We start from the raw sequence: 11,009 nt of genomic DNA on the forward strand, positions 1-11,009 counted from the left end.
ACCCAGGTGGGCTAGATTCTATCTCAATAACCTAAGGAGTAACTAATAAAAGAGGGGCAGCTTTTGGCAGAAGTAGAGGAAATCTGCATTATACAGGGTAATTCGGTGATCCACGCGCACATTAACTTCTTAGTCAGTGCAATATAATCTGGCCTTACAACTGCTCAGCCCGTTAGGGATTAGGAAGGGAAGATTTAGGTTCTTGTGCAACTGACTGGATAACTTATTACCCAGAGGTCATTAGAATAGAGCATAGATGTGCTTTGACAGTTATGCTGTTCTCCCCCTCTGTTGTCATGAAAGAAGGAAGCCAAATCAAATGTGTGCCCCAGGACCATCGTGCTGTAGCCAGACCTGAAAGAAAGTCCAGCTGAAGTCGGTATCCATTCAAGTACAACTTTGTTTCAGGACTAATATTATTAATTACATACTCATTTTAATGTACAATCATCAATTTGATGGCTATAATTTATACAATTGAAACATTCATATCACATTGACCTTCCTTGGCCCACAGACTGAAGTCCACACGTCGGCTGCCTTAGCTTGGGGACATTTCTGCGGCCAACTTTCTGTTGGCGATATACAGAGGAAGCTACCAGAGGGTTCCATACCATGAAGGAGGCAGCTCTTTAGTATCTGAACACTAGTTTAATGGCGCAAGACTCACTGACAGATTGCTCAACAAGTCTCCATTCATCTGCGGATGGGTGGCCTCCTAGAACTGAGTGCTCACTGTAAAGAAATTAGAGTGGGGGACTCACTGTTGGCAGACAATAGAGAGTCACTTAAGGTTCTTGATCAGGGAATGAAATGATGAAAGACAGGATGGCAATAGGAAACCCGGTGCCTCAAATACTGTCTTGGTTTTTTGAATTAAGATATATTTGACATAGAACTCTAACACTGTATTAATTTTAGGTGTACAAAATAACGATTTGATATACGTATATATTGTGAAATGATTACTGCAATAAGTTAACGCCCATCACCACGTATAATACAAATTTTTTATTTCTTGTGATGAGAATTTCTAAGATCTAATCTCTTAGCAACTTTCAAGCATACAGTACAGTTGTATCTATTATTAACTACAATCACCTTACATCCTAAGGACTTATTGACTTATTTATCTTGTGAGGAAGTTTGCTCCCCTGCTGCCTGCTGCCTCCTCCTCACCTCTAGCAACCACCAATCTATTCTGTTTCTATGAGTTTATTTATTTTTTCCAGATTCCACATATGAGTGAGGTCATACATTATTTGTCTTTCTCTGTCTGACTTATTTCACTTAGCATGACGCCCTCAAATTCCATTTCTGTTGCCGCAAATGCCAGGATTTCCTTCCTTTTTGGGTGAATAATATTCCATTCTATAGATATCTCACATTTTTATTTTCTATTGATCTGTCGATGGACACTTAGGCTGTTTCCATGTGTTGGCTATTGTAAATAATGCTGTGAGTACAGATATATCTTCAATGTAATATTTTAGTTTCCTTCAGGTATATACCAACAAAAAACTTTGGAACTACTAGATCATATGATAGTTCTATTTTTAATTTTTTGAGAGACCCTCATACTGTTTTCCATAGTGGCTGCACCAATTTACATTCCCAGGTTTTGGCTTCTTAAGCAAGGAAAAGGCATTTATTTCCAAGCATAAGCTCTTGGACAAACACAGCCAAAGTGCTACTTTGGACTTTTTACATTTTTTTTTAATTTTAGAAAAGAAGGGATAATGATTTTAAAAGTGATGAAGATAACCAGTTGAGATAGATAAAACACATTCATGTCCCAAGTATTCTCCTTAGTCATTCCATGAGAGAAAGGAATGTTTGTCTGACTTTATGGCCTAGCATCTGAACCATCTTCCTATGTTTCAGAATTCCCTTGAATTTGATGTTTGGTAGGATGCAGAGCCCAGCTGTCACTGCAGAAGCTGAAAAGGCCACACTCATTTTCCCAACCCTCTCAGTAACTAGATCAGGAGCCCATGACCTGGGTATGGCCATTCAGATGCTTCCAGATATGCACTCAGAGAGGCAGGGCCAGGGCTGGCCACAGCACCTGCTCTCCGTGGCAGTGGGGGGCAGTGGCAGCATTCGGGCTTATGGTGGCTGCATCCTCTTTATGAGCCTGACTGAATGGTGGATGTGCTCTTGACTCTTGTTCTGATTATATAGATCCTCTCCTCCACCCCCCACCCCCACCACCCCCTTTTCTAAGTCTGGTTCTTTAGCCTTCCTAATCCCATAAAAATATTCCGTTAATGGGGCGCCTGGGTGGCTCAGTCTGTTAAGCATCTGGCTTTGGCTCAGGTCATGATCCCAGGGTCCTGGGATCGAGCTCCACATTGGGCTCCCTGCTGCTCCAGGGAGCCTACTTCTCCCTCTCTCTGCTGCTCCCCCTTCTTGTGCACTCTCTCTCTCTCTGTCAAAAAATAAATAAATAACATCTTTTTAAAAAAATTCCGTTAATAAATTCCTTTTCTGCTTAAAGGGCTAGAGTCGGCTTCAGTTGCTTGCAGCCAAGAACCTGACTAGTACAGTGAAGCCTCCCATGCCAGTGTTCCTAAGGACTTGTGCATGGTTTGCTCATCTTTCTATGATGGGGACAACTTTATTAGTGCACTTGAATCATGTTGCAGAGCGTTGAAGAGCCCCTAAAGGAAAATATGATTGCTGCATTTTTGCATTATGTCAGACTAATTAAAGACTAATTAAAACCATCCATTTTTTTCTTATTACAAGTTTGTAGTTTTCCCTGAGAAGGGCACATCCTATGTGCTTTATCAGCTAAAAAAACAAAAGGAGCTCACCAGGAAATCACTAGAAGAAAATTCTCAGTGGACACTAAAAAGTGATATATCTTCCAACAGGCCTCAAGATAAAATTGAGTCTCTTAAAAGGCAAGAGCTTACACTTTCCCAGCAAGGCTCAGGTTCCAAAGTCGCTATATTTATGTAGAAGGGAACCATGTAAGCCCCTACTTTTCAAATGTCTAAGTTACCTATATTTTTCTCCAAAGCATCACTTCTCAAACGATTACTAACATTGGCAGGAGAATCTCTGCTGAATCTCTGTTGTAAAGCCATCTGCTGTCAGGTGAATCAAATGCTCTAACACGAAGTTGCTGACCGAAACTGGGGCTGGGGCAACATACAGAACACTATGTTTTCACAAACTCAAGTGGGAAGTTTCTCAGGGGGCCATGTCTCGATGCCTCTTCTATTTCCCCCTCAGTGTCGAGCACAGAGCCTATGCATAGGTGATCAATAGGTACTTGCTAATTTAATTCAGAATCAGAATGATTACAAACAGCAACATGAGCAAAACCGGGAGGAAGCAGTGGCCAGAATCATACAGAAGAAAAGGGTGGGGCTGATTATGCAGTGGGAGTGGAGGAAGGAGAACATTCACATTGTAGACAGTACGGATCTATAGGTTTATTAGGACAAAATCAGTGCATTAAGGCATTTTTCTACAGAAGTGTCCAGGATGGGTGCCTTGTAGGAATGTTCAGGAAGGCACCATCACCACCACAGTATGGGTTAGCAGCAGCCTGGGCAGCGCCAGCGTAGAGGAACCAGTGGACGGCCATTTAGATAAGAAATCTAATAATCACATTAAACATTTATTTCAGGGTTGCCTTTTTCCCCCCATCTTATTCTCCTAGTGACCCTCAATGAACAGAACAAAACTGTTCTGTTTCCAGTCCGCCTTCATTCTCCATCACCTGCTGAAGGATACGGTCTCTGAAGTGTCTTTAATGTGCTAGAGATGGAATGAAAAAAAAAGTCAATCCGTGGCAGGATTTCAATATAGGAAGTGTGTTTTCCATGAAACTGTCACTCAGTCCTATTTCTTAATAAAGCCAGTAATTGATACTATACTTATAAATAAGTCCCAGCTCATTAAGAGACTGTGTCACACTTCCTCATTTTCTCTGCTATGTCAGTATGTCATTCGTCTTGGCATGTTAGCCCTCCTTCAATTAAGTCTACTTCCTGCTTTGTCTTATCACAGCTAAATAACTCTGGTCTGCTACTATGTATCCTAACACTGGTTCCTACTTTGGTGTCCTTCACAGGACCACTGCTCTGTTACTGTCCCTTACAGCTTGTATACGGAGTGGCATCTTACCTGCTTCCTTTTCTTAAAGCTTGACTCGTGTATTATGCATGGGTGCAACCAGTTCATGGCTTCTCGGGAAATCAGACCTCACCATTTACATGAAATAAATTTTATCATTGTTACATTTATTTTATTTCTTCATTATATTATAGTTGCATTATATTGCTTTTTCTGAAAGTGACTAAGTGTAGGTAAGCTTTATTATCTACTAATTTTGTTTCAGGATATATTTCATTTGTTATAAAAGCAAAAGAGACAAACGAACTGCCAAGGCCAGGGGAAGAATATGCCTTGGCTGGAAACCCCAGGGTATCCCAGGTTCTTGTCCTCACAACCATGCAAGACCTTTATTCGGCCCACAGTCACTGGACAGGATTAAGTATGGGGCAGTGCGGAGGCTGGTGGAGCCCTTCCTTCTTCCTCCCTCCCTCCCTTCCTTTCTTCCTTCTTTCCCCATTCTTAGCAAGATCTAACTAGTCCTGGGCTCCAACAGTGATACGAGTCCACTGCACAGAGTCAGACCTGGGGAGCAGTCATGATGCTCCAAGGTGTGTTGCAGAATATAGGTCACCCAAGGTCCCGAGCCTGCATCTGCCACATCATCTACACGTCAGTAGGTTCTCCGACACTTTATTGATTATTTACCCACTCACACAGCCATAGTTATTTGTCTTCAGATAAATAAGTAGCAAAGAGATCCAGCTGAACCTAACTGGGGTTCAGAGAATGGCTCTGGGCCAGTGCCCCCCCCCCCCCCCTATATCAGTCAGGGTCCAACCAGGAAAAGAGAAATGACTCCAAGTATTTAAAACTATGGGATTTTAATGCAGGGAACAAATTAACAGGCGTTGGAAAAGCAAGGAGCCAACAGAGTGTGATGAGGCAGCTCTGAGATTAGCAATAGCAGGCAACCACTATGCTATGATCTCTAGACTGGGAACAAACAGGAGAAACTGAAATTATGGCAGGCCTGTCCAACTGGACCTGGAGGCACAGAGGAAATACAGAGTTGCTGGAGATGCCCCCCTGAGTTAGAGGAAGGTAAAGAAAATACTCCAGCTTCTCCCTCCCAGTGGCCAATCTTCTGCCACCAGCACCTCCTGCCAGTAGCAGCTGGCTGATGTAAGAACCCAAGATCCACAATTGCAGGAGTCAGCTACCTTTCCTACACCCCCTACTCTGCTGCTTACAACCCTCCTCCCCAACAGGGGAGAGAACAAGGAAATCTTTTAAGAGCAAGCAAGCCCAGGTTAGGCAAACCCACCCTGGTGTCTCTGCGTGTGTTGAAAAGCACTGGGAAGGAGAGAAAGAGAAGAGATTAGAGCTAGAGAGGACAATGTATCCACCTTCTAAATTAAGGAATGTATGAGCCAGGGATGGGGAGACTGCTAGAACTTTCCATAACATAGAGCTATGAATTGGCCCAGGGTGGTTATATATGTTTTTCAAGATTTTATTTATTTATTTGACAGACAGACAGCCAGCGAGAGAGGGAACACAAGCAAGGGGAGTGGGAGAGGAAGAAGCAGGCTTCCCAGTGGAGCAGGAAGCCTGATGTGGGGCTCAATCCCAGGACCTTGGGATCATGCCCTGAGCCCAAGGCAGACGCTTAACGACTGAGCCATGCAGGCGCCCCAGGGTGGTTATATATGACAGAAATCCCTCCAAGCCTGTAACCGAGAGGACACTTTTCTCCAGTTCAGAGAGGATGCAGAATGCCTCCTATTTTTATCTTCCTTAGATCATTTGAGTCAGTTTCTAGGAAGTGTGGACAGTGGTGCATCCATCCTTCACCTCTGTCTTTCCCAGGATTCTCTCAGTAGATCCAGACCTTTGCCGGGGGGGGGGGGGGGAGTGCAAATTCCCACACACCCAAGTCCAAACAGTTCAAAGCTTTTCTAAATCTTAATCAACAGATTTTAAGAGCACTGAATTATCTCCTTTCATTAGATGCTGCACTAATTATTTTTTTCATTAAAATGCTGTGCATAAGGAAAAGAAGGCAGGTCTAGAGGGAGATATGTACAAGTGGTGTGATGTTAGACACACCAACAAACAGTTTTAAACCTTGGACTCCTCAATGCTAAAATAGGGATATTTTACCTTACCTTGAAATTAAGTTATGTGAGTCACCTTCCATCCTATCAGGGATGTAGTGGGTATACAACCAACACAAGGTATTATTACCAAAAATAAGCTGTGATTGTACTTGATTTTCACTGAAATTTGGGGCAATAGTTGAAGACAAACATTTGGTAAAAACCACGTTAACAGCAGGAGTCCTCAAACTCAGTGGCTTTTCTGTTGTTGTTGTTGTTTTCGTAAAATGATCCACAATAAGTAATACATTTCTATCATAATGCATTTCATGTATGAAACGAAAACAAATGTTGCATGGAACATCCCTTACTCTTACTACATGTGACGGATGCTGATGTTTTCTATGCTCCACATGAGTGGAAAATTCTAACTCATTAGATTCTTTTTAAAAAAATGTATTTAGAAGGAAGTCCGGCTAATTCATTGACGTCAGAGGAAGTCAGGCAGCCATGGAGAACTCAGAAAGAAGTGATTGATCACTAGGAGGTGAAAGTGAAGGTAAACCCAACCTTAGCTACACTCCTTAGGCTTGGCCACCAGAACACGAATTCTAAATCATGCTTTACAATTGCTCGTCATGTAACATTTGGCCAAACGTGGAGGAGTCCCATTGACATGGACTTGTCTCTGCCTGAGTCATTAAAAATGGCATGTGTCCCAACATCTCTATTTGCGTCCTCCAGGAGAGCATTAGTGATTTTTCTATTTTAAGCGGTGAAAGATGTGCCTTTGCATTCTGAGGCAATTTCTGTGCCCTCTAATTGTCAATGGTTTTGGTGCAATAGGTAGGCACTTAGTGAAATCACATTATAAAATGAGTTGCTCAAATATTTAATCAGCTGTGCACCAGCCCAGCCACATGGTTTCCTCTGTAGATCATTCTATCTACCAGGGCTAGGAGTTGCTATGGGTTACAGCTATCCTGTCAAATATGAAAAAGCTGGATTTGAGAGGTGAGTTCCAGAAACGGCTTCCTCTTGACCAAAGAAAGACTGGTATATAAGACTCTTGGGCCAAGCATTTAAAAGGCATGGATTCTGGTCATACCTGTTTTTAATAGTTTGCTGGGAAATCAACTTTTTCCTCAGTTTCATTTGTTCAGAAGGAAGAGTATATATTCTGCACCAAGCATGTGCTGAGAGCTTTCATAAAGGTTAAAATAATTTGCTCAAGGATATCTACCTAGTGAAAGAACTGAGATTCCAAACCTAAATCTGCCTGGCTTGTTTGGAGTGCCCATTCTATGCCAGGCTTTGTTGGGGAAAACGTAATATAAGCAAGATCTTTAGAAGGAGCTAAAATCTAGTAGGGAAGATAGATCCGTAAGTGTACCCACATAGACTGAGAAAAAGGCCATCATGATTGGAATGTGGTTTGCACTTTCATGATCTCTGTGTAGAGATGGGGATACCAATGTCTTGCTTTGAGAAAGAATATTAATAAAAATTACAAATCAGACTCCCTTGAATATGAAATTTATTTTTAGTAATGAAATCCTACTATTTCCAAACCTTGTCTTTTAAGAAGAGCGCTTCCGACTCAAACATTCTAGGCATTAAGTGTGACTTGAAATATATGGGCCATTGGTTAATGTTTATAAACCTTTCTGGCTATAGAGAGACTGGATTGTTTTGCCTTTGGCTGGGCACATCATTTACTCTTTAAGGTCAAGGGGCTGAATGTCTCCCTTTTCTAAGAAAATCAAATTCCCTTTTTTATTCACCCTCCTCAGTTCACTTTTTGGTGACTTCTCTCCTTTAGTAGTAACCTAGTATCTATCTGCCTCACAACAAAACATGGATTCCCTTTTCCCAAATATTAGATAGGTAAATTAGCCCGCTTTTTCCCCTCTCTCCAAACTGGCTCGCGCAGTCCTAAAATTCCTTGGAGACTTTCAATACTTTATCAGACCTCACACCTTCTCAGGAGGGAGCAAGCATCTCTTCCCCAAAAGTTTCAACAAAAGACTAATTGAGTATCGTGGTTTCATGCTTATCCCAGAGCCAAAGGTGGTGGCCAGGAGGAATGTAATATATTTCTTGGCTTTGATCTTGGGTATGATATTAGGTTCCATTCAACTCTACAGATTCATAGTGGGGGAGGGGAGGAAAGACCAAAAATACTGCCGCTAGAAATACAGTCAATAGATGTTGAGCTACCCAAAAACAACTACCATAAGTATATGATACATTACACAGGAATTGCAAAAATCATGGGAAGGGCGTTACGTTTTATAAAGCCTGGATTAGGAATTTGAGTCAAGGTTTTACATAGAGTTTAAGAGGCAGGGGAGCATCACCTAATATGTAGTTTATGTCAGGGAGAGGAGCGAGGTAAGAGGTCGATCTATCGTGAAGCTAATGAAGATTATGCTTTCTATACCCGACCGCAATCCCAAAAATGTTAGGTGATGTTACTGACAATGAGTTAGGATGCTGAAAGAAGCTTTTCTCTTTTTTAAAAAGATTTATTTACTTGTCAGAGAGAAAGAGAGAGAGCACAAGAAGGGGGAGCAGCAGGCAGAGGGAGAAGCAGGCTCCCCCGCTGAGCAGGGAGCCCGGATGCGAAACTCCATCCCAGGACCCTCAGATCATGACCTGAGCCAAAGGCAGGTGCTTAAACGACTGAGCCACCCAGGTGTCCCTGAACTAAACCCTTCTAAAGTACCAATAGCAAAATATTTTAGTCATCCATATTAAAGGAAAGACTATTATTTATCCTCTCTATAAAAAATGACATTACTAAATCATAATATAAAGAGGTGATTGAATAGTAGGCAGCCAAAACCATGGGAAAGTGCTTTAGACGTGTGTCAGATATTAATTAACAGAAGTGTATTGTTTACCTGGCCTTTGTGGTGTTTATCGGGTCTTTTAAATTTGTAATTTGTTAGAATGTCTTCTCTCATTCTAGTTAAATAATCACGTTTGTCCTTACTTATGTATCTGTAATTACGTATTCATTTTCTTAAAGAGAGCACCCAAACTGTACAGCTATAGACCTCACAGAACCTGCCGGCATTCCTGGATTCCCTTTTGGCAGGACCCAGAGGATGGCCCAGAGCTCCCAGGCCATTTCCAGTATCCCAGCAGCTCCTGGCCACACCTGCCCACACCACAAACCCAAGGAGGAAGGTATATGCATGGTCCTGAATTCCCAGCGTAAGTTTCCAGCTCCTTCTTCCTCCATGAATTTCATTACCCATCCCTTTGAACCAGCCACCCTGTGGGGAAGGGATCTGTTGACTCGTTTAAGCCAACCATGGCCCGTTCCTGGGCTGAGAGTGGGATCAGTCCCACCGGAACCACATAGCAGAGGATAAGAGACAGAGGGGTTGTTTTCAAAGGGACTTGGCATACTGGTAGGAAGAAGGAGCAGAGCAAATGCTGGGCAGCAGCAGTAAGACCCAGTGGGCGGACTCGCCTCGGGTGTGAAATTTAAGGGAGCTGCAAAAAATGAACCCCAAGGTAAATAATATTGTAATACAGTCTTGTTAGCGGCAAACTATCGCCTGCGGCCAGCTGGCTGTTTTTATATAAGTGCACTTTCATTACAGTGGCTGAGCTACCTCTCTGGGGAGACAGGCCCTGCCCCATCACTGCCTACAGAATTGTTGGTGTTTTAGAAGAAACTCTCTGGGCCCAGTGGCCTCTTTTAATCCAAGAACGGTGAGATTTTCCTATCCTCTGACTCAGCTCTAAATCGGCCTTCTGACTCTGAGAGGTGCAGAAAGACAGAGGATGACCCGTCTTATCAACAGCTAAGCTCATCCCCCCAGTTTTTTTTAAACACAGCTTTATTGAGATATAATTCATGCACCGCACATCTCGCCTATTTCAAGCGTACAGTTCAGTGGTTTCCAGTATAGGCGCGGGTATCATCACCAGGGTCAATTTGCCTGCTCCATTTTATGGATAACTCCATCCCAAAAGGGGAAGTGATGAGCCATCGCCCCCCTATTAATCGCACAAACCACTCAGTGACAAATGATTTTGAAGAAATGGGAAGGGTGGGGAGGGCTCAGACTCCAGCCAAGTTTCTGCTCAAAATTCCCGGCCCCACACTCACGTGCTCCACCCCACGCTGACCAGGACAGGCTCAGGCAGCTTGCGTGAGGGCACATGAGGCCTGCTGGAGACACACGCGTGGAGAGGTGGACCCGATCCAGTTTGCTGCCGGCCCGAGGCGGGTCTTGTTGCTCTGCGTGGGTGTGTTGTGGCTTCAGTTACCAAGCCTGGCTTTATCCTCTGTGACAGCTCATAAAACGTCAGCCTGCTCGCACACTGGCAGAAGCTTGTGCCTACAAATAGCCCCAAGGGTTGATGGAAGGGAGAAAGGCCTCTCTCTCCTTCTGGTCACGTGTGTGACCAAAAAACCCAGTATTTCATTAATAGGACCAGAGATAACCAGTAGAAGAGACTAGTAACTCCCAGGTAATCCAAAGATGTTCCTTTAAATAACAATCTCTGTTTTCTTCCAAGAAAGGCATTCCTGGAATTGCCAAGAAGAGCCATCTGTCAGCTCTGTGACCCTGAGTGAGTCAACTGGACATTTACATCTGGGTGCTCAGTCTCCCCGGTGTAAGGTGAGGGGCAGGACTTGAGTGATCACCTTTGAGGTCCTTGCGAGCTCTGGCATGCTATAATTCTACCCATGCGGGTCATTTCCCTTCTTTCCCTTCCCAAGCAGGGGTAGGCAGCCCCAACATGGCTGTGGCGTCCAGAGGCTCGGGGCAGGAAGCATGGTCACAGCAGAAAGCCTGTCTATCCTGGCAA

At 43.4% G+C, this 11,009-nt stretch overlaps 1 protein-coding gene across 1 annotated transcript in view; it reads right to left on the reverse strand.

The window, feature by feature from the left end:
* VPS13C (vacuolar protein sorting 13 homolog C) overlaps positions 1-10,481 on the reverse strand; it is a 218,369-nt gene extending 207,888 nt beyond the window's left edge. Inside the window, exon 1 of the mRNA XM_087859292.1 lies at positions 10,303-10,481. Within this exon, the coding sequence (XP_087715418.1) occupies positions 10,303-10,357 (55 nt within the window). The 5' untranslated portion in view covers positions 10,358-10,481. The remainder of the gene's footprint in view (positions 1-10,302) is intronic.
* Between the last annotated feature and the right edge of the window lie 528 nt (positions 10,482-11,009).

The sequence above is a fragment of the Ursus americanus genome, chromosome 36 (assembly GCF_024610735.1).
Source record: "Ursus americanus isolate L20-20 chromosome 36, mUrsAme1.1.p, whole genome shotgun sequence".
Classification (NCBI taxonomy): domain Eukaryota; kingdom Metazoa; phylum Chordata; class Mammalia; order Carnivora; family Ursidae; genus Ursus; species Ursus americanus.